This window comes from Erpetoichthys calabaricus, chromosome 13 (assembly GCF_900747795.2).
Source record: "Erpetoichthys calabaricus chromosome 13, fErpCal1.3, whole genome shotgun sequence".
Classification (NCBI taxonomy): Eukaryota; Metazoa; Chordata; class Cladistia; order Polypteriformes; family Polypteridae; genus Erpetoichthys; species Erpetoichthys calabaricus.
The window spans coordinates 4204647-4229141 of NC_041406.2; the positions used below are offsets into that span (position 1 = coordinate 4204647).

General features: G+C 43.0%; 2 protein-coding genes across 2 annotated transcripts in view; both read left to right on the plus strand.

The window, feature by feature from the left end:
• Positions 1-17395, plus strand: part of LOC114664079 (protein asteroid homolog 1-like) — a 39295-nt gene extending 21900 nt beyond the window's left edge. The window contains 2 exon segments of the mRNA XM_051936118.1: positions 9929-10097; positions 14527-17395. Coding sequence (XP_051792078.1) covers positions 9929-10097; positions 14527-14812 — 455 coding nt within the window. The 3' untranslated portion in view covers positions 14813-17395.
• On the plus strand, positions 17160-21745 carry LOC114664080 (protein asteroid homolog 1-like). Its single transcript, XM_051936119.1, has 3 exons — positions 17160-17275; positions 19708-20950; positions 21677-21745. The coding sequence occupies exons 1-3, from the start codon at positions 17160-17162 to the stop codon at positions 21743-21745; spliced, it is 1428 nt and encodes a 475-aa protein (XP_051792079.1).
• The last annotated feature ends 2750 nt before the right edge of the window (positions 21746-24495 follow it).

The window sequence follows — 24495 nt, forward strand, 5'->3', positions numbered from 1 at the left end:
ACCTTAATTGAGGCAAGTGAGGCCTGCAGTTCTTTAGACGTTGTCCTGGGGTCTTTTGTGACCTCTCGGATGAGTTGTCTCTGCGCTCTTGGGGTAATTTTGGTCGGCCGGCCACTCCTGGGAAGGTTCACCAGTGATCCATGTTTTTGCCATTTGTGGATAATGGCTCTCACTGTGGTTCGCTGGAGTCCCAAAGCTTTAGAAATGGCTTTATAACCTTTACCAGACTGATAGATCTCAATTACTTCTGTTCTCATTTGTTCCTGAATTTCTTTGGATTTTGGCATGATGTCTAGCTTTTGAGGTGCTTTTGGTCTACTTCTCTGTGTCAGGCAGCTCCTATTTAAGTGATTTCTTGATTGAAACAGGTGTGGCAGTAATCAGGCCTGGGGGTGGCTACGGAAATTGAACTCAGGTGTGATACACCACAGTTAGGTTATTTTTTAACAAGGGGGCAATTACTTTTTCACACAGGGCCATGTAGGTTTGGATTTTTTTTCTCCCTAAATAATAAACACCATCATTTAAAAACTGCATTTTGTGTTTACTTGTGTTATATTTGACTAATGGTTAAATGTGTTTGATGATCAGAAACATTTTGTGTGACAAACATGCAAAAGAATAAGAAATCAGGAAGGGGGCAAATAGTTTTTCACACCACTGTAGATACAGTAGATACTTTATTAATCCCAAGGGGAAATTCACTTACTCCAGCAGCAGCATACTGATACAAAACAATATTAAATTAAAGAGTGATAACAATGCAGGTATACAGACAGACAATAACTTTGTATAATGTTAACGTTTACTCCCCCGGGTGGAATTGAAGAGTCACATAGTGTGACGGAGGAGCAATCTCCTCAGTCTGTCAGTGGAGCAGGACGGTGACAGCAGTCTGTCGCTGAAGCTGCTCCTCTGTCTGGAGATGATCCTGTTCAGTGGATGCAGTGGATTCTCCATGATTGCCAGGAGTCTGCTCAGTGCCCGTCGCTCTGCCACAGATGTCAAACTGTTCAGCTCCGTGCCTACAATAGAGCCTGCCTTCCTCACCAGTTTGTCCAGGCATTAGGCATCCTTCTTCTTTATGCTGCCTCCCCAGCACACCACCACGTAGAAGAGGGCGCTCGCCACAACCGTCTGATAGAACATCTGCAGCATCTTATTGCAGATGTTGAAGGACGCCAGCCTTCTAATGAAGTATAGTCGGCTCTGTCCTCTCTTACACAGAGCATCAGTATTGGCAGTCCAGTCTAATTTATCATCCAGCTGCACTCCCAGGTATTTATAGGTCTGCACCCTCTGCACACAGTCACCTCTGATGATCACGGGGTACATGAGGGGTCTGGGTCTCCTAAAATCCACTATCCGCTCCTTGGTTTTGCTGGTGTTAAGTTGTAGGTGGTTTGAGTCGCACCATTTAACAAAGTCCTTGATGAGGTTCCTATACTCCTTCTCCTGCCCACTCCTGATGCAGCCCACGATAGCAGTGTCATCAGCGAACTTTTGCACGTGGCAGGACTCCGAGTTGTATTGGAAGTCCGATGGCTGAACAGGACTGGAGAAAGTACAGTCCCCTGCAGCGCTCCTGTGCTGCTGACCACAATGTCAGACCTGCAGTTCCCAAGACGCACTTACTGAGGTCTGTTTGTAAGATAGTCCACGATCCATGCCACCAGGTATGAATCTACTCCCATCTCCGTCAGCTTGTCCCTAAGGAGCAGAGGTTGGATTGTGTTGAAGGCGCTAGAGAAGTCTAGAAACATAATTCTTACAGCACCACTGCCTCTGTCCAAGTGGGAGAGTGACCGGTGTAGCATATAGATGATGGCATCCTCCACTCCCACCTTCTCCTGGTATGCGAACTGCAGAGGGTCAAGGGCGTGGCGGACCTGTGGCCTCAGGTGGTGAAGCAGCACATCTGTAGGGTAACCAGGCACTAGACAGAGTTGAGGGAAAGCTGAATGGTACAAAACACAGAAATATCTTTAATCCTTTCAACCTGGCAAGCCCATCTTCAGGTGAACTGCATAGCAGTGTTTACCTGAAAATCCGGTATAACGGCCCACCCTACCATCATAACCCTACTGGGCTGGAAAAACAGCCTTCACATATCTGGTGTGCTATGCTATTGTGACGTCACACTGCTCTCTAAGTCTTGCAGTCTGCTGCCATAGAGACATATTCCTGTAAGCAAGGTTATTATAGTGTAGCGACTGAAACTAATAATAAAAAAAGTTTTTGTAAACTGAAATAAAATAATTAACAAAACTGAAATGAAAATCTAACACTAACAAAACTATTAAAATAGCTGAAAAGACTAACTATAATAAAATAATAATTTAATAAAAATATTTTTTAGTTTTCGTTACAAGCAGACGCAAGGACTAACCTAAGCTGCAGGGGTTCTGAAAATTAATCAAAATATCTTAATAAGAATTTCACATTTAGCCTTTGAATAAATATTCCTGCCATTAGACTTTAACCCTTGTAACTCTTAACCCTAAAACAGAAAGTCATCCACCACAAGCTGCTCCATATATTCATCCAGTGGTCGGCGGCTGGTGACGGACGGCGGATGTTGAGACACCATTTATGGTGACGGAACAAACAGAATATGGGCGCGTAAAGCGTGTGGAATAGAAAGTGATTTACTGTGTGTGGAGCGGATTGTGACAGCATGATAGAGTCTGGATCAAGGGTTAGTGAAGCGTACCAAGGTGATGGTTTTGCTTTGAATGTTCTCAAAAGCTTTCTAAGCTGCCGTTCACTGGATCTCCGGAGCTCAAGACTGAAGTATTAGATACAGAGAATCCTGTATAAAAGTTCAGTCTGTTCATAAATGACGGCATGTTAGCTGTAATTCTGACTGAGCCCAAGATACAGCATGGACACAGCAACTATTAAACAGCAGCACAAACTAAGCTAAATTCCAGGGTGCGTGAGTCTGATGTCCATTATGAGGAGCTGCCGCAGTTCTTTGCGCTTCTTGTATATCAAGATTTAATTTAAACGCTTGAAGTTGGAATGTATTGGTCAACAAAATCTTTACCGTATGGACAGAAAAATCACGAGTGAGTAACGTTTCAGTTTACTTCTCGGGTGTCTACGTTTTGTTGATGATAATTCATCTGCCACTTTGCACAGGAGAAATCCTTTTTGGAAATAAAACGGCGGTGATCGAGAGACTGACAAGGTCAACATAATACAAGATCAGCATATTGTTGCTGACCAATTACTTTTGCTTTAAAAAAGTCGTTTAACAACAAAGCGACACAAACCTTGTAAAATTCCTGAGATGGCAATGTCTCTACTGAACTACAAGTAGGTAGGAGAAGAGAGTCTGCCAACTGGAGAAAAACTAAACCTAATAACGTATTTTTGTATTTATTCTGTATTTATTAATTTAATGAATTATGTTTTCAAATAGTTCTCTCCCTCTTTTCAATGTTTCTTTCTCTCTCTCTCAAAATAGATCGCTGAAATATCATACTTTTTTTGTTCTTAACATCAGCCATGTCATACATATTGCATTTACATTATTATTGCAATAGGCTGGCTTCCTGTCCAGGGATTTTTCCTGCCTTGCATCCAAAGTTGCTGGGATAGGCTCCAGGGTTCCTGCAATCCTGCTCTGGATAAGCGGGTTTAGAAGATATATATACAGTGGTACCTTGAGATATGAGTGCCCCAACATATGAGTTTTTTGAGATACGAGCCGTCACTACGTTGATTTTTTGCTTTAAGTTACGAGCCAAAATTCAAGATACGAGCCATCAAAGAGTTTGTCGCCGCACATTCTGAGGAACTGACGACGGAGGAGTTGACGGAACTACAGACGCAGCAACGTGCGGAGGTTCTGCTGGAGTTTGGTATCACAGAGGATCCAGTGGTGGAGGAGGTTATCTCTTCAAGTGAGATAAAGGAAGTGTTGACAATGTGGGAAAAAGTTTTCGGACTTTATTGAAAAGAAACACCCTGAAAAAGTTGCAACTGGTCGTGCAGCGGCGCTATTTAGTGACACTCGCCTAACTCATTTCAGAAACATTCTAAAGGGGAGGAAGAAACAAAGCTCCGTGGACAGGTTTCTACTGAAAAACCCTGCGGATGAAAGTGTGGCAAAAAAGAAGAAAACTAGTGAAGAAAATTAAGTTAAGCAAAAGTGAAGGGAAAGAAAAAAATAATACAATACTCTAATCGGCTCTGCCAACATCTGTTTATTTCTTTAGATTCTCTTTTATGTATTAGGTTTTATTTTGCTTGTATACAATATTTGTTCATTATAAATACATTTTTCTTATGTTGAAAACATTTAACAAAAAATTGGGGTGGTTTTTTGGGGGCTGGCATGAATTAATCTCATTTCAATTAATTTCAATTGGGAAAATTGATTTGAGATACGAGCATTTTGGTTTATGAGCTCGGTCATGGAATGAATTAAACTTGTATCTTAAGGTACCACTGTATTCTCTTTCTTTCCCTTAATACAGCTAGGAGGTGTCTGCAGACTGATTCAAGTCTAAGAGTCCTGTTCTTCCTAAGCCACCATCATTTGTATGATTACACCTGTCATAACACAATAGAATATTTTCTTATTTGTGATTCTTTTTTTATTCTTTTCAGGCCTGCAGGTGACAAATTTCTGTCAATAAATTGTATTTGTCTGAGGCTGAATGAGAGTTCAGTATGGGTAGTAGAAAATAACAAAGGCCAGTATGGGAGATTATTGAATGCAATATTGAAGGCATACATTATAAGCACATTGTCTTCGAGCAGGATATGTTGTGTGTTCTAAACATTTAGAGTAAAAAAACTCTCAAACCTTAAAATTCAGAGAAATTTCATCACATATTGGCCCACTCTAGGCGAAAAGATGAAAAGTGCCAACAGTCAGTGCACATTTGTTCAGCACAAATTACCTAGAAAATATTTTAAAAATGATAAAATTGTATACATTGTTCATTTTCGGGACCTGGTTTTGATTATGCTTGTTTTTATCAGACAAGAACAAAACCGGATAGTAAACCATGTAGTGTAGTTAGCATCCACTAACATTAAACTCGTATCCAAACCCATTATGTGTAGAGTTCTATTCAATTGTTACACAAAACTAAACTCCATAGTAGCTCTTTAGCTGTACCATAATTACTAAAACTAAAACTGAAAGTAACAAATATAAAAATAAAATAGAAATGTCTTTATGAAATAAAAACTAAATTAAAACTAAAAATACACAATGAAGGAAAACTAAAACTAAACTGAATTTTCAAGTAAGGTCAGAAATAATTTAGAAATAAACACTAATATACAGTTAGGTCCATAAATATTTGGACAGAGACAACTTTTTTCTAATTTTGGTTCTGTACATCACCACAATGAATTTTAAATGAAACCACTCCGATGCAGTTGAAGTGCAGACTTTCAGCTTTAATTCAGTGAGGTGAACAAAACGATTGCATAAAAATGTGAGGCAACTAAAGCATTTTGTGAACACAATCCCTTCATTTCAGGGGCTCAAAAGTAATTGGACAAATTAAATAACTGGAAATCAAATGTTCATTTCTAATCCTTGGTTGAAAACCCTTTGCTGGCAATGACAGCCTGAAGTCTTGAACTTGTGGACATCACCAGATGTTGGGTTTCCTCCTTTTGATGCTCTGCCAGGCCTTTACTGCAGCGGCTTTCAGTTGCTGTTTGTTTGTGGGCCTTTCTGTCTGAAGTTTAGTCTTCAACAAGTGAACTGCCTGCTCAGTTGGGTTAAGATCAGGTGACTGACTTGGCCATTCAAGAATTGTCCACTTCTTTGCTTTAATAAACTCCTGGGTTGCTTTGGCTGTATGTTTTGGGTCATTGTCCATCTGTATCATGAATCAACTTGACTGCTGTATTTAGCTGGATTTGAGCAGACAGTATGTCTCTGAACACCTCAGAATTCATTTGGCTGCTTCTGTCCTGTGTCACATCATCAATAAACACTAGTGTCCCAGTGCCACTGACAGCCATGCACGCCCAAGCCATCACACTGCCTCCCTCCACCGTGTTTTACAGATGATGTGCTATGCTTTGGATAATGAGCTGTTCCACGCCTTCTCCATACTTTTTTCTTGCCATCATTCTGGTAGAGGTTGATCTTGGTTTCATCCGTCCAAAGAATGTTTTTCCAGAACTGTGCTGGCTTTTTTAGATGTTCTTTAGCAAAGTCCAATCTAGCCTTTCTATTCTTGAGGCTTATGAGTGGCTTGCACCTTGCAGTGCACCCTCTGTATTTACTTTCATGCAGTCTTCTCTTTATGGTAGACTTGGATATCGATACGCCCGTCTTCCCCCTGGAGAGTGTTGTTCACTCTCTTGGCTGTTGTGAAGGGGTTTCTTTTCACCATGGAAATGATTCTGCGATCATCCACCACTGTTATCTTCCGTGGACGTCCGGGTCTTTTTGCGTTGCTGAGTTCACCAGTGCTTGCTTTCTTTCTCAGGATGGACCAAACTGGAGATTTTGCCACTCGTAATATTGGAGCAATTTCTTGGATGGGTTTTTTCTGTTTTCGCAGCTTAAGGATGGCTTCTTTCACCTGCATGGAGAGCTCCTTTGACCGCATGTTGTCTGTTCACAGCAAAATCTTCCACATGCAAGCACCACACCTCAAATCAACTCCAGGCCTTTTATCTGCTTCATTGATAAGGACATCACGACGGACTTGACCACACCTGCCCATGAAATAGCCTTTGAGTCAATTGTCCAATTACTTTTGAGCCCCTGAAATGAAGGGATTGTGTTCAAAAAATGCTTTAGTTGCCTCACATTTTTATGCAATCGTTTTGTTCACCCCACTGAATTAAAGCTGAAAGTCTGCACTTCAACTGCATCGGAGTTGTTTCATTTCAAATTCATTGTGGTGATGTACAGAACCAAAATTAGAAAAAAGTTGTCTCTGTCCAAATATTTATGGGCCTAACTGTAAAAAGGCGAAACTATAATAACCTTGCCTGTAAGGCAGCTACAAGGGTTTGCTGTCATAACCCGACCTTCGCTGTATTGGACTACGCAGACAATATACGGCTGTCTAGTCATCTTGTTACGCTACTTAAACAAGTTTTACTGCTCTTTGATTAGCTGCTGGTCAGTTGTGTTCTCCCTTGGAGGTCTCCAGAATAAAACAGAAAGGATTTCAGTTGTACTTTAGTTTGGGAGCAACACAAAACAACACACGCGATGTGTGCACAGAGAAGGATGAGCGGGCAAAGGGAGCTTCTGCCCTTCGGCTCCACGCAACGTTTCTTTCTTCCTTGAGCTCTCCTTAGGACACCTACACTACAGGGTGACACACGTACTGCCCATCTGCCACTGTCCCTGGAGAGGGTCACACCATGGCCAAGAGAGTTCAGGCGCTTGACGCTAGAAGGAGAGCCCAGTGGGAAAGGGGAGCCACGGACCGATTGATCATAAGATGGTGAAGATCATGTGAAGTGTTCTCGTGCATTGGCACTAAAACCTGTTTTGAAGCCCATCACTCAAAGGGGCAGTTTTGGCGTTGGATCTGTACAATGGATAGTAGAAAGTGATGGAAACTGTGAGACTGTAACCTCACCCTAAGCACTGGTGTGCCACAGGGCTGGGGGCAAGATTGAAGCACCTTGATGATACTGTGTGGGTGTCCTTATCCACTAGGCAGCTGAGGAAGGCACCGTCGTCTGAGGGACTCCATTTATGAAAAGAAAAGGGACACCAATGGGGGTGCTGAAGTCTGATAATAATGTCAGCAGTACATACAGTGCATCTGAAAGTATTCACAGCGCATCACTTTTTCACATTTTGTTATGTTACAGCCTTATTTCAAAATGGATTAAATTCATTTTTTTCCTCAGAATTCTACACACAACACCCCATAATGACAACGTGAAAAAAGTTTACTTGAGGTTTTTGCAAATTTATTGAAAATAAAAAAATTGAGAAATCCCATGTACATAAGTATTCACAGCCTTTGCCGTGAAGCTCCAAATTCAGCTCAGGTGCCTCCTGTTTCCCCTGATCATCCTTGAGATGTTTCTGCAGCTTCATTGGAGTCCACCTGTGGTAAATTCAGTTGACTGGACATGATTTGGAAGGGTACACACCTGTCTATAGAAGGTCCCACAGTTGACAGTTCATGTCAGAGCACAAACCAAGCATGAAGTCAAAGGAATTGTCTGTAGACCTCTGAGACAGGATTGTCTCGAGGCACAAATCTGGGGAAGGTTACAGAAAAATTTCTGCTGCTTTGAAGGTCCCAATGAGCACAGTGGCCTCCATCATCCATAAGTGGAAGAAGTTCGAAACCACCAGGACTCTTCCTAGAGCTGGCCGGCCATCTAAACTGAGCGATCGGGGGAGGAGGGCCTTAGTCAGGGAGGTGACCAAGAACCCGATGGTCACTCTGTCAGAGCTCCAGTGGTCCTCTGTGGAGAGAGGAGAACCTTCCAGAAGGACAACCATCTCTGCAGCAATCCACCAGTCAGGCCTGTATGGTAGAGTGGCCAGACGGAAGCCACTCCTTAGTAAAAGGCACATGGCAGCCCGCCTGGAGTTTGCAAAAAGGCACCTGAAGGACTCTCAGACCATGAGAAAGAAAATTCTCTGGTCTGATGAAACAAAGATTGAACTCTTTGGTGTGAGTGCCAGGCGTCACGTTTGGAGGAAACCAGGCACCGCTCATCACCAGGCCAATACCATCCCTACAGTGAAGTATGGTGGTGGCAGCATCATGCTGTGGGGATGTTTTTCAGCGGCAAGAACTGGGAGACTAGTCAGGATAAAGGGAAAGATGACTGCAGCAATGTACAGAGACATCCTGGATGAAAACCTGCTCCAGAGCGCTCTTGACCTCAGACTGGGGCGACGGTTCATCTTTCAGATGATGGAGCTTGAGAGGTGCTGCAAAGAGGAATGGGCGACACTGGCCAAGGATAGGTGTGCCAAGCTTGTGGCATCATGTTCAAAAAGACTTGTGGCTGTAATTGCTGCCAAAGGGGCATCGACAAAGTATTGAGCAAAGGCTGTGAATACTTATGGACATGGGATTTCTCAGTTTTTTTATTTTTAATAAATTTGCAAAAACCTCAAGTAAACTTTTTTCACGTTGTCATTATGGGGTGTTGTGTGCAGAATTCTGAGGAAAGAAATGAATTTAATCCATTATGGAATAAAGCTGTAACATAAAAAAAGGTGGAAAAAGTGATGATGCGCTGTGAATACTTTCTGGATGCACTGCATGTTCACAAAGGGGGCTCCATTTGTGTTTCTTACGGTCCACCTTGGACACCAATGATAATGAGAGGCCGCCATTAACAAAACTAGACCTGAAGGGGGCAAGGTTGTTGTACCCTGATGATAATGTGTGGGTGCTGTTTATGAAAGTCAAAATCTGTACACTTGGGCAGTTCTTTTCTTAAAGTCTACGGTATATGCACAAAGGAGTACCGCGGGGTAGGTGGGGGTCGTCAAAGTCTAATAATACTAACGACCCACTATGGACAACAGGGGCGGCATCTGTCAACATAACCTTCCACCCTCCTCCTGGGGCTCTAAATGGGCTTCGACTGTAACTGGTGAGACACAACAAGACTCCAGCCTGGAATGGTTGCCGAAGGGGCTTCAATGAAGTACGGAGTAAAGGGTCTGAACACCTGCGTCAGGTTTTTATTTTTAATAAATTAGCTAAAATTACTGAACTTCTGTTTTTGCTTGTCATTCTGGGGTATTGACTGTTTTTAGATGTGGGGAGAAAAAAATGAATTGAAACAATTTTAGCACAAGGCTGCAACATAACATGCGTAAAGAGTGAAGGGGTCTTTGCGGCCCGGAAGTGATTCATTGTTCAAACGGCTGACTGTGCTCCGCTCGTGTGCTGGTGCTCTCGCAATGCGAAATCCTAACTTCTGACTCTCTCGTTAGGCTCAGCGGCTTCTTCAGGGGATGTGCCTCAGGAACGTCGGACGAGGCCCCAGCAGCTCCTCGACCGGGATGCTGCCCACATCTTCAGCCAGTGGCAAGCGACTTTACAAATAAGCCTGCATCTCAATCAGCTCCTGTGCCGTCCATTGGAAGAGCCCGAAGTGTCCGGGTGAGAGCCATTACTCTGTGTGTGTGTGTGTGTGTGTTTGGGGGGCTTCACCTCACTGTCTGTGGATTCATGTAAAAAGAATAAGTTCTGTATTTTTCAAATCAAAGTGATTTCCTCACAATCATGGTATATTTTAATTTGCCGCATGAAATTGTGTCCTAAAGTGAAGCATATTTTATAAATTAAAAACATAACGACTGCTCTTGTGTTCTATAATGAAGCTAAAAGGTACCAGGGTCCCAATGGGGAAAAAGCCCTTAAAACGTCTACAATATGAAGTAGCAAAGGTTTTGAATTAAGAAAATGTGCCTTCTGTGTTTAGCAAACCTTATCCTTTAAGTCAGTTAGGGGATCTTCTTTATTTCCATAAGTCAGTCAGTCATTTCCTAACCCACTTTGCCCTGAACAGGGTCATGAGGGTCTGCTGGAGCTCAGCCCAGTTAGCATAGGGAGCAAGGTGGGAAACAAACCCAGGACAGGGTGCCAGTCTGTCACAGGGTATAGATACGGACACACAGAGCAGACTGTATTATCGTAGTATTTCCCTCTACTTACCCTTTACCTGTTTTCTCAAGGGTAAATGTTCTCGTCAAGTTCGTTATCGGGTTGTTCTACTGTTGCACTTTAAAATGAACACACACACACACAGACCCTAAACACAACAGTGCCCCATGAATGACACACACACGCTGATTAACCCTTAGCACTTTAAACCACACATCAGCCTGTCACTCAGCACTTCAAGAGACTTACTTATTATCGGCATGAACAACATACGATGTTTTAGTGATATCTCAGACCTACATATTACTTTTGGTCTACAAGAATACATTTAAGCATACAAAGACTCAGCACTCTTGACTAGAGGCCAATTATCAGCCAAGAATACCTTCTTTTTATCGTACTGTCCCTTCTTTCGAGCAGTGCCCTCACTCTCAGCCTTATAAACCTCGCAGCACAGAAATAATGGCAAAAAATCTGGCTACACCAGGTGCTCAAAGAAATCTAACTTATTAATTCAATCACTCTAGACATTAAGACAAAGCATAGAAAGTTAAAAGCAGCATGGTATTACAAGAATAATAATAATACCACTGGAACAAAGAATAATAGAAAATAGGTACTGATAGGAAAGTCTGAATATATATATATAGTCTTTAGGAAAAGCTTACGAAAAAGTTACAGATGACAAGGATGAATGTCCCAGGGAGGCGTTTGATTTAGCAATCGATGTTCATGATGCCTTTCTGACGACCAATGCAGTCTTCGTCTGTTCCTCTTCTTCTCCTCCTTCTCTTTGCTTCTTCTCCCTCTTCTCCTCCTCTCTCCTTCCTCTTTCAAACCAAGGCATATATATTATGAAATGTCATGCCTTGGTTTCACAACACATGCACCTGATTGGCTGGCTGTCAATGTGATTGATGAATTTTGCTCAAACTCTTTCCCAGATAATAAAGTTCTTTGATATTGCCCCAGTCTTCCCTTTTCCCAGGCTGTAAACCACATTCTTATCCCAAATATCCATCCATAAAGTAATCAATAGCCTGGGGTGTCAGCACAGCATCCTTTCCCAGGTTATAAAGTAATTGAACCACCAGAAATGTCTTCCTTTCAATGCTGGAAACAGCTGTTTTAAAAGTGTTATGGTGTAAGAAAACCTGCTTTGATTTGTCTTTAATTTAGTTCATCTGTTGTTTTATCTTGACCAAAATATAATGGAAAATTAAACCAAAATGTACAGATTTTATACACCATAACACACACTATTTCCATAGGTGGTAATGTCAAAATAATAACTTAGATTCAGATTTATTTCAGCCTTTACTTTTTTCACTAGACCAGATTTTCAGTTTCCATCCACCAAGCTGATTATCTGTTTAAACAGCCTGGAAGATTCCAGAAATTAGAACATTAGAACACTCTAGACGAGAACAGGCCATTCAGCCCAACAAAGCTTGCCAGTACTATCCACTTATTTCTTCCAAGAAAACATCAAGTCGAGTTTTGAAAGTCCCCAACGTCTTAATGTCTACCACACTACTTGGTAACTTATTCCAAGTTTCTATCGTTCTTTGTGTAAAGAAAAACTTCCTAATGTTTGTGCAAAATTTACCCTTAACAAGTTTCCAACTGTGTCCCTGTGTTCTTGATGAACTCATTTTAAAATAACAGTCTCGATCCACTGCACTAATTCCCTTCATAATTTTAAACACTTCACTCAGGTCACCTCTTAATCTTCTTTTGCTTAAACTGTAAAGGCTCAGCTCTTTTAATCTTTCCTGATAATTCAACCTCTGTAGCCCTGAATCAGCCTAGTCGCTCTTCTCTGGACCTTCTCTAGTGCTGCTATGTCATTTTTGTAGCCTGGAGACCAAAACTGCACACTGTACTCAAGATGAGGCCTCACCAGTGTGTAATAAAGGTTGAGCAGAACCTCCTGTGACTTGTACTCCACACATCGTGCTAGATATCCTAACAGTCTGTGAGCCTTCTTAATGGCTTCTGAACACTGTCAGGAAGTCAATAGCTTAGAGTCCACTATGACTCCTAAATCCTTCTCATTAGGTGGACTCTCGATTTTCCGACCGCCCATTGTGTATTCAAACCTAACATTTTTACTTCTAATGTGTAATACTTTACATTTACTGACATTAAATTTCATGTGCCACAAATCTGCCCAAGCCTGTGTGCTATCCAGGTCCTTCTGTAATGATATAACGGATTCCAAACTATCTGCTAATCCACCTATCTTGGTATCATCTGCAAACTTAACCAACTTGTTACTTATATTACTATCTAAATCATTTATATATATTAAAAATAGCGGCGGCCCCAGCACTGACCCCTGTGGAACACCACTCTTAACATCGGCCAATTCTGATGAGGTTCCTCGCACCATCACCCTCTGCTTCCTGTGTCTGAGCCAATTCTGCACCCATCTACAAACATCACCCTGAACTCCCACCTCTTTTAATTTGATGCCCACCCTCTCATGTGGCACCTTATCAAATGCTTTCTGAAAGTCCAGATAAATAATATCATAAGCTCCACTTTGATTGTATCCTTTTGTTGCCTCCTCATAGAATTCCAGCATGTTAGTAAAACACGACCTCCCTCTTCTGACACCATGCTGACTGTTCCTAATAACTCCTGTTCTTGCCAGGTGTTGCTCGATCTTATCCTTAATAATTCCTTCCATTAATTTTCCTGTGATGCATGCTAAGCTTACTGGCCTATAGTTTTCTTGGATCTGCCCTGTCACCCTTTTTATATAATGGGATGATATTTGCCATTTTCCAGTCCTTCAGAATCTCTCCAGTGTGCAGTGACTTCCTAAAAATATGTGTCAAGGGTTTATATCTGTACTCGCTAACCTCCTTAAGAACTCGAGGATAAATATTAACTGGTCCTGGTGATTTGTTCGATTTCAGCTTATTTAATCTGAGCAGCACTTCTCCCTCTACAATGAATGTTATGACTCTTATAAGCCTCTGTTTGGAAATTTCTCTGAATTGAGTTAATGAGAGTACACCTGTGTCTGTATTTAATGGCCTACTTTTACAACCAGTGCAGTGAAATTGTGGACCTCTACAAGTCAGGTTCTTTCATAGCACCAAGTTCCAAACAACTGAAGGCATATTGAGCTTCTGAACACAAACTTAACTATCTAGGTACCACACAGACATACATCATTCAGGAGGAAAGAACAAATTACCTACCAGAGATGAATGATCTTTGTTGTGAAAAGTTCAACTGAACTCCAAGACAGCAACAAAGGAACTGATTGAAGGAGATGGAGGCAACAGCAAAGTATCTCCATTCACCGTTAAGAGAGTGTTTGCTTCATCCCCATGGCCACAACAGGCCACACTCACTCAAATGTTGCTACCTTTCCTAATAAAGCAGCCAGTGTTCTCTAAACAGACATGGTATGATGTAACGTCAAGATCATCACCATTTTCTAGTTTTCGAAAATTTCTTGCATGTGATTCTGATAAATAAGTTTAATCTTAGTCATTATAAAAGATAAAGTGTAATTTTCAGCCTTACTAAAGTGCATGTCATTGAAAAGATGAGGTTGAATCTTCAAGCAGTGCACAGACTCTCTTCTGCATTTAAGCCACAGATGATCGTCACGGCCCTGCTGTAGACGGGTCGCCCTCAGACCCCAGGCACTCTCATTAGCAGATGCTTTTCAGAGGCTCATAGATCAGCAGGCAAAGCAGCAGGAGAGCAGGCCGCTTGTGTGAGGGTGTGAAGCCCGAGAGCGCTCGATTATAGCCGCTGACTGCTGGGATTGTCTCTCTCTGATGTATGAAGTGAGCGCACAAAACGAGTGAAAATCTTCACTGCCCTTGTAAAAGCAGTGCAAGGTAAAAATGCACTGCAGATAAAGTTAAACCCTACATCTCTGGTTTTCTCCTCGCAGGCTCTACAGCGGTACCTTCATGCATCAAGTGCTCCAGCAGCTCGATTCTAAAGCCACTCCAGAGTCCCTGCTATCTGGGTCTGCGTTGGTCTCCGGACTCTACGAGAATCTTCTGACGGCCGTCACTTCAGAGTTACCTTTGCATTTTTTCCACCCAAAGAAAACGGACAAAAAATCTGTGGCTCAAAAGAAAGACAGCAAATCAAAAATGAGCAAGAATGAGAGCAAGAAATCTCTTCAACACACAGGTAATCAATTTGCAGTTTTGTCACCTGATGAAGATTAAATGTCACCCAGAATCCTCCGCTCACTTGTTTTTAACGTTTGTGTGACATCTGAAGCATACAAATCTGATGGATCACAGCTTTACTCAACGTGCACGACGCCGTTTTCTGTATTATAAATTTACAAGAATGATATGGCCTTTTGTTGGGAATACATTTATATCTTTTTAAAAATGAATGATAATATGAATTGCATCAGTTCTGTATTTTTAATATTATGGACAGTCATCAATTTCTTTTTTTATAACATTAGAAAAACGTTTGAGGGGAACAGGCCATTCAGCCCAACAAAGCTCGTCAGTCCTAACCACTGTGCTAGAAACACAGACCAGACATCGTGAGAAGGTTTGGGGCAGCCACCCGTAGAATATCCCTGGCTGCAAAAGGCTTTTGAATATAACAGAGTTGTTCACAAGACTGACTCCAAAGTAGAACTGATTCATTGGTGGTAAGATGGCGGCTTTAAAGGCCCGTATAGGAAGTGACATCATCTAAGAGGCCGGAACTAGAAGTGACGTCGTCTGGGCCAGAAGTGATATCATTGAAGGGCCCGGGACCAGAAGTGAGGTCTTCGGAGGCACCGGAACCTGGCAGGATTTATCGGGGAATGTCTTCAGGGAACTGAGAAAGACAGTCAGTGCACCCCGCCGCCCCCTCGTCAAATGTGGTATTACCGTCACTTAATCCCTTTAGCTGCCTCCTACTCTCACGTGTGTGACACCACTTAATTCCTCCAAAGCATCAAGTTGAGTTTAAATGTCCCCGGAGTTCTCCTGTCTACCACGCTTATTGGTCACTTATTCCGGATATCTGTGGTTCTCCATGTGAAGAAAAACTTCCTAATGCTTGTGTGAAATTTACCCAAAATAAGTTTCCAACTGTGTACCCATGTTCTTGTTGAACTCATTTTAAAGTCACTGTCTCGATCCACTGGACTAATTCCTTTCATAATCATGTCACCCTTTAATTACAAACTCTCTCTTTGTGGGGACTTGTTTTGAGGTGGCCCGTTGGAGCTCCTCATGCCTGCTTACCACCTCAGAGTTCACAGAGTCACCAATCAGCTCCACAGGGTCCTGAAAATGGCTTGACACGTCTAACTCTGGGGTTGATGCCCCCAGGCAGTGTGTGCCCTTGGCCTACATCCAAATGTGACCCACCTCTCTATCTCTGTCTGTCTGTCTGTCTAGTTTGGAGTCTTCGGATGCATCACTTCAGGTGTGCACACCATCTCCACCAAGGACACCTGGCACAGGTCTGCCAGCTTTCTACTACAATGCCTGCTAGTCACCTCCTCCTCCAGTTCAGCGACTCTCGGTTTGAGTTGCTGGATCATCTGTGCATCTCCTGTGGACACGGCCTTCAAGGAGGACTGACTCGTCCGGACAAACCTCCAAAAACTCTCAGCATCAATGAGGCCTTACATGGTACTGGCCTCCTGTTTAAAATTTGAATTTGGATTACTAAACTGCTTAACCCTTTTTAATAAATTTAAAGTATTTAAGTTAAATTATTAAAATTAAGTTCATATCAAATTAAGGATCTATTTAACACCCTAAGCTCCTGTAGTGCTCTTTCCCCTCGACTGCCGGCTGTGCGTTTGAACCTTTTCAGAATGACTCAGACTTGCATCTGGGGATCTAAAGGCAGGGGGTGCAAACAGTGGGGATGCAGAGGGGGCACTGGAGGGGGACCCATCAATAGCCAATGACCTGTCTTCAAAGCAACACCACTGCCCCCAACATCCCCACTCCTCCGAAACCGTGAGGTTCTTTAGGGTGGGACCCTCTGCAAATCACTCTCTGCTTCAAGGGGTAAATGTTGATACCCCACTCCTCAATTGAATGGATTTTTAAGAACAGACCCCCAAATTCCCTGATTCAACTGCTCAAACTGCGAAAGCTAAAAGCACCACGCTCTGTCCTCCAGAGGGACCCTCTTCTCCTTGATTGCGATAGACCAACATGTATCACTCTTATTTTGAAGGGGATGGCTGTAAGTTCCCTGCTTACTGAGGTTCATCACTATGGGGCCATAATAAGATTCTTGCATACCCACTTCAGGCGCATAATTATAAGCAAAATGTCAGAATTTACAAGTCCAGAGTGAAGAAGGATTTGAACAAGAATGGCTTTAGTGGAAGAGTCCGCTGCAGCATAGCAAGAAAATTCTGGAATAAAGTGCTTTGGGGGTGACCAGGTGACACACGTGGTGTTTGGAAAGGCCAACCACTGAGAGGCTGTGGCATTTAATAAAAACGATAAAGGTGCTTCACCTAAAGAACTTCATTTCCAAGCATTGAATGTCGGGGTGGTGCTTTGGACCTCAACATGCGACACACTGCACAAGATGACCGCTAAAGACGTGGAAAAATGCAGGAATGGGGAATGGCCACCCCAGAGACCCGTAGGACCTGAAGAGGGCCAGGGGGTCAAGAAAGCTGTGAAACATCAAAGGGCAGTAGAGTAGGACAGACGATGAGAGGAACTGGTCAAGCTAGCACTGCTGAAGGGGGCACCATGGGGTGAGGTGGCAGACGCATTGTAATGCAATACTATTATTTGTTATCTGAATTCCTGTTTTTAATAAATAATGGCATGTTAATTTTTGTCCTGCGGTGGGTTGGCACCCTGCCTGGGATTGGTTCCTGCCTTGTGCCCTGTGTTGGCTGGGATTGGCTCCAGCAGACCCCCGTGACCCTGTGTTTGGATTCAGCGGGTTGGAAAATGGATGGATGAATGTTAATTTTTGTGTGTGTGTGTTTACCTATTGTTGTTTTTTTCATTTTATTGTTTCCTCTGGGGTCTGTCCTGGGTCCGTGACTTTTTCTATTTTATATTAATGACATCGATTCTGGTTGTGAAATTTGCAGATGACGCTAAATCTGAAAGAATGGCAGACGCTGAGCTTTAGAACTGGGCAAACTCTTGGAAAATTGAGTTTGATGAAGAAAAGTGCAAAGTGCCTGACGGGGGGCAAAAGGAACATCAATTCTAAATACAAGATGGAAGACGCTGAGCCACAAGAAGCAACCACTGGAAAGGATTTGGGGATTTATGTGGACACAACATTTTCATCATCTAAGCAATGCACAGAAGCGATTAAAAAGAAAAATGAAATGATAGGATAAATCCCAAAAACTGTTGACTAGAAATCAACAGACGTTACGCTCTCACTATATACTGCAGTGGCAAGAATGCATCTGGAGGATCGTGTGGAGTTCTGGTCACCACAACAGCATTTGAAGATGAGCAGAGGAGAGCAACCAGGTGCATTGTGGGAGACCTAAGGACCGGTCTTATTGTGACAGACTCGAGCAGAGGAGAGTGCATGGGGACCTCGTCTAGGTATTTAAAATTCTAAGGCATTCATAAAGGAGATCCAGCAGAAGTTAATCAACTTAAGGGTGAATCACATACTCGAGGACATCAGTGGAAATTCAGGGGACGATCATTTAGGACTGAAGCCAGGAAGATGATCTTGACACAAAGAGTTGTGGGACTCTGAACAAACGCCTGAGGCATGGAGTTGAAACAGAAACCCTGACAACCTTTAAGAAGAATCGAGATGAGATGTTGAGACAGCTGAGCTGTTAGCTAAACAAACAGGAGAGAAGTGACCTGAGTGGTCTCGTTTGTCAGACTTCTTGTGAATACGTTTACCCCGAGTGAGCATTACGTCTTTGTGAAAGGAACTAAGAGGTCTCTGGGCTCCTTACTGATTGGTGGACAAGAAGTGACCTATAAAACACCTTACACCCTGAGACACTCGTCCCTGGGAAACCTCCAGTGATTGGCTGCTCACTTCTGGGAGAGTGGGCTGTGATGCAGAGGGCTGCACTAAGGCGTCCCCCCGTGTCCCTATGAGATCTGGATTAGCTGGGAAACCGACTCCTAAAGCCTTGGCAGTTGCTAGCATCGGTGAACATCGGGTTGTTTCAGTGAGGTAACTGCAAAGTTTTATTTTTACACCTTCAAAAAGTTTTGGACAAACCAAAAATATCAAACAGCGAATACAGAAAAGAACACAAACGACCTGGCAGAAGACAACGGTCAATAAACCACAGCCGTCATCTTGGGCTCACCTGCCTGAGCAGTTACAGGATTCACAGCCTTCTGTGTGAGTTGTGACCAGCAGCCATGACGGCTTGCTTGTAAGGGACGCTGCTGTAAGTGGCAAGCTGAGTGGCAATGCCAACTGTGTGCTTTGGAGGGCCCTGTTATGGGAACACGTGAGGCCTTGTGAGTGAACCATCATGGCATGTAGCCTGAAGTCCAGCCTGGACCCACTAAACAGGGCAGCGGCCTGGCCACAAGATGGCCTCAAGTTATGTTACAATATTTCAAAGTATTCAAATCATATAAATCAGCTAAACTGTCTTAATCCTTCTTTTGTGTTTAGGAATTCTACTGTGTATTGGGGGGGGGGGTTGTTATATTTATTCATCTATTTATCTAAATATCAAAATGCTACACTTCTCCCTTGAGATGGATAAATGGATATTTAAACTGCTATCTATCTATCTATCTATCTAATCCTGCCAACTACGCTATCTATCTATCTATCTATCTATCTATCTATCTATCTATCTATCTATCTATCTATCTATCTATCTATCTATCTATCTATCTATCTATCTATCTATCTATCTATCTATCTATCTAATTCTGCCAACTATGCTATCTATCTTTTATATAGTGCCAGTACTTTACATATCTATCTATCTATCTATCTATCTATCTATCTATCTATCTATCTATCTATCTATCTATCTATCTATAAACAGCTCCCACCATTTTGAGCTCTTGTTGTCGACGATGGCTCTCAGATGCTACTCTGTTATAACAGTAACTTGTGACACATGACGTCATTGGGTCATCCCTATTCAATTTTTCAGAGATGTAAAGCTGACGAACACCAAGATCATCATTGATGGCAACAACTTTTATTTTAAATTTTACCACAACTCGAGTCTCGACGAGCGACATGGAGGAGATTACGACTTGTACGCGGAGGCTTTAAAGAGGTTTTTCCAAACTCTGTCCACCTGCAACATTCAACCGTTCGTTGTTCTGGATGGCTGCTGCAACCACACTGACCACAAATTAGAAACGACTAAACTGCGGGCCGAAGGGCACATCAAAAGTGCACATGACCTCTCCATGGGGCGCAAAGGTAGGGTACTGCCACTGCTGTCGAGGAATGTCTTCATTCAGGTCTTATCGAAACTTGGGGTTCCGTTGGTCCAGTGCTTGTTGGAAGCGGACAAGGAGATCGCTGCCTTGGCTAACCAATGGAATTGTCCTGTTTTGTCAACAGACATGGATTTTTTCATCTTTGACCTCAAGGGAGGATTTTGTCCCCTGACCCAGTTTCAGTGGGAGAACGCCTCACAGGGGCGCATCCCGGCTAAGTGTTATTTCATTGAAAATTTTTGCGCTAATTTCAAGGGAATGAATAAGGATCTCCTTCCTCTGTTTGCTGTGATCAATAGCAACGATTATTCCGATATGAAAGTGATGTATCGCTTTTACCGTCACGTGGCCTCCAGTAGCCACATGTCAGCATATAGAGGGAAGAAGCAGGCCACTGTCCATAGTCTTCTGACATGGCTGTCACCATTCCAAGACCTAAAAGTCGCCATGGAGAACGTGCTGAATGTTCTGCCCGTCTCTGACAGAGAAGAGGTGCGAGAATATCTCTCCTCCCAAATGCAGGTGTATAAAATACCAGAAAGAAATCTGTCAGGTTTTTTCACAAGCTGGACGTCTACAACCGATGACATCCAGCTGAGATCACTGCTGCCACGCTGGACTCTCACCGCATTAGAGAAAGCACAGCTGCCTAAAACGGTCGTCGATCTTTTAGTTCTGCAACGGGTTTTCCTAATTCCTCAAGTCGAGAACTCCGAGCGGCCGAATGCCCACACGTGCGTCCTGCCTATCAGGAGAGCATTTTATGGGATGATTTTAAATGGACGACGACACTCGTCGGTGAGCAGCCCCGGTGGTGATGGAGTGGAGGCTGAACTGTGTGTCGTGGAAGAATACGGCAGAGAGAATGCAAACCTCACGATGAGCCGCGTGGAAGCAGCGCCGCCACATTCAGCGACAGGCATTTCAGTGGAGGAAATCGAGAAGGTAAGGACTCTCTTTGGAATTTCTTCTGGCTTCATTTGGTGTTTTCTCTGGTCTTGTTTTCACACGTTGTGGGTAATTAAAAAGTTGATAAATTTTCTACATGTCTTTATTTGTAAGCCGGACATTCCAATTGTAAGTTTAGTGTTTCATTAGGCTTGGTGTTCCTTCATGTCTAACTATCCCTAACCCCTGTGTCTTTAGGACTGACTCAGGATGTGAACTTTATTGTCGGTTTTTTGGGGTCTGTGCCTTGAACTGGTGTGCCAAGGGGGGATTCAGTTTAAGATATTCTATAAGCCAAACCCCACAGGAAGGCCTTAAGGGCTCATTTAGACTTCAGGTGCAGAACGTGGACACACACGCATCATGGCTGTCATGCGTTCCCAGTGTTCATTTGACGCGTCCTCTGAGCATGTCCCCAAAAATTAACGTGATGCGTGCACGAGTTGCAGTACCAGCAAAACTTCGGGCAGGGGCGCAGTGTGATAGAAGTCAGGATGTGACGTCAGAGTCTCTGTTTGCTATCTACATGTGACAGCAAGCAGCTTTGAGAATCGATGTGTGCACTTCCATGTTTGATGGTTATATGTGGTGAAGCAAAATGCCGACATACAAATGCCTTTGTGGTGCTTTTATATTCAAGTGTCACATATTCCCCATCGTAATGACGCGATACATTTTAAAAGTCTCACATACCATCTTCTGTGCCATCTTTTATTTTTTTAGCTACTTCGCAACAACATCCGAATGTATGGCGCCATATTTGATGGAACCTCACATGGACGCTCTTTTTGAATGATGGCGTATATAATAATAATAATAATAAGTTGCATTGATAAAGCGCCTTTCACAAACCCAAGGTCACTTTACATACAGAGTGTTAAAAAAAAAATGACACAGAAGACAAAAGTTCATTGAAGAGGAAAGTTTTGAGTTGAGATTTAAAGGGGGAGGAAGAGGAGCAAACTCAGAGAGACTGAGGAAGAAGGGCCATCACACTGAAGGAGCTGCCCGCCAGGGTGGAGAGTCTGGTGTGTGGGACAGTAAGGAGACCTGAGAGAGCGATGAGGAGTGTATGGAGCGGAGTGAGGTAGAGGGGGGCAAAGGTCATGTAGGGCTTTGACGGTGAGAAGCAGAATCTTGAATTTAACCCTTGATGGAAACAGTGAAGTTGGGAGAGAACAGGGGAGAGGTGAGTACAACGCCTTGTGTGGCTGCCGAGTTCTAAATGTGCCTGAGCCTCTGTGTAGATTGTGCAGGGAGGCCGATGAAGAGGGAATAACAGTAATCAACACGAGACGCTATGAGACAATGAACCAGAGTCTGAGCTTCACTAAAGGACAGAAATGGACAGAAGCGGGCAACATGATGGAGATGATAGAATGAAATTTTGGAAAGAGACCTAATGTGTAGCTCAGAGTTAAGTGATGAATACAACAAAACACCAAGATTTTTGACAACAGGAGCAGGTTTAACATCAGAGAAGTTGGAGGCCTTAGAGAGCAGGGAGTTTGGACCGACCAGGAACACTTCATTAAGTTTGAGAAAGTGATATTCCATCCATAGCTTAAGATCAGTGATGCAGTCAGTGAGTGTGCTGGGAGGTGAGTTGTCCTAAGATATAACTGAATATAACGAAGGAAGGGTATAAAGTAGAAAGAGTGATGACCCAAGGACCAAACCCTGAGGGACACCACACGACAAACAGTACTGTGCAAAAGTTTTAGGCAGGTGTGAAAAATGCTGTAAACAGAGAATGCTTTCAGAAATATAAATAATGATTGTTTATTGTTATCAATTTATAAAATGCAAAGTGAGCGAACAAAAGAGGAATCTAAATCAAATCAATATTTGGTGTTCCTACCTTTTGCCTTCAAACCAGCATCAATTCTTATAGGTCCACTTGCACAAAGTCAGGGATTTTGTAGGATTCTAGTCAGGTGTCTGATCAACCAATTCTACCAAACAGGTGCTAATGATCATCAATGTCACACGTAGGTTGAAACACAGTCATTAACTGAAACAGAAACAGCTTCAGACTGGGTGAGGAACAGCCAAACTCTGCTACCAAGGTGAGGTTGTGAAGACAGTTTCATGTCATGGCAAGATTGAGCACAGCAACAAGACACAAGGTAGTTCTACTGCATCAGCAAGGTCTCTCCCAGACAAAGATTTCAAAGCAGACTGGGGTTTCAAGATGTGCTGTTCAAGCTCTTTTGAAGAAGCACAAAGAAACAGGCAATGTTGAGGATCGTAGACGCAGTGGTCGGCCAAGGAAACTTAGTGCAGCAGATGAAAGACACATCAAGCTTATTACCCTTCGAAATCGGAAGATGTCCAGCAGTGCCATCAGCTCAGAACTGGCAGAAACCAGTGGGACCCAGGTACACCCATCTACTGTCCAGAGAAGTCTGGCCAGAAGTGGCCTTCATGGAAGAGTTGCAGCCAAAAAGCCATACCTCCGACGTGGAGACAAGGCCAAGCGACTCAAGTATGCACGAAAACATAGGAACTGGGGTGCAGAAAAATGGCAGTAGGTGCTCTGGACTGATGAGTCAAAATCTGAAATATTTGGCTGTAGCAGAAGGCAGTTTGTTCGTCGAAGGGCTGGAGAGCGGTACAATAATGAGTGTCTGCAGACAACAGTGAAGCATGGTGGAGGTTCCTTGAACGTTTGGGGCTGCATTTCTGCAAATGGAGTTGGAGATTTGGTCAGGATTAATGGTGTTCTCAATGCTGAGAAATACAGGCAGATACTTATCCATCAGGGAGGCGTATGATTGGCCCCAAATTTATTCTGCAGCAGGACAACGACCCCAAACATACAGCCAAAGTCATTAAGAACTATCTTCAGCATAAAGAAGAACAAGAAGTCCTGGAAGTGATGGTATGGCCCCCACAGAGCCCTGATCTCAACATCATCGAGTGTGTCTGGGATTACATGAAGGAACAGAAGGATGTGAGGAAGCCTACATCTACAGAAGATCTGTGGTTAGTTCTCCAAGATGTTTGGAACAACCTACCAGCCGAGTTCCTTCAAAAACTGTGTGCAAGTGTACCTAGAAGAACTGATGCTGTTTTGAAGGCAAAGGGTGGTCACACCAAATATTGATTTGATTTAGATTTCTCTTTTGTTCATTCACTGCATTTTGTTGATTGATGAAAATAAATGATTAACACGTCCATTTTTGAAAGCATTCTTTGTTTACAGCATTTTTTCACACCTGCCTAAAAGTTTTGCACAGTACTGTATATGTGAGGTGAAGGATTTCTATCAGCCGAGTGTGACAAACTGTTGCCTGTTGGATAGATATGATGTGAGCCATTGAAGATCCATATTACTAACCGAGAATGGTAAACCGAAGGCATGGACCCAGGAGACATAGTGCACAGGCGCCTACAGCGCGTGTCTCATAAACCGCAAGCGAAGTCTGATCCACTGCGAACGAAGGAGTCACGGCTCAGAAACGAAAGAGCTCAACTAACGTAAATAAGACATGAAGCAACAACGCGCCCATAGCTAACGACTAACGACACAGCCACAC

Excerpts from the sequence above, each read along its gene's own strand:
- LOC114664080 (XM_051936119.1), top strand. The coding sequence starts at position 17,160 with ATGACCGCTAAAGACGTGGAAAAATGCAGGAATGGGGAATGGCCACCC. Across the intron at positions 17,276-19,707 it reads AAACATCAAAGGGCAGTAGA|AGATGTAAAGCTGACGAACA; the intron begins GTAGGACAGACG and ends TCAATTTTTCAG. Across the intron at positions 20,951-21,676 it reads CAGTGGAGGAAATCGAGAAG|CTACTTCGCAACAACATCCG; the intron begins GTAAGGACTCTC and ends TTATTTTTTTAG.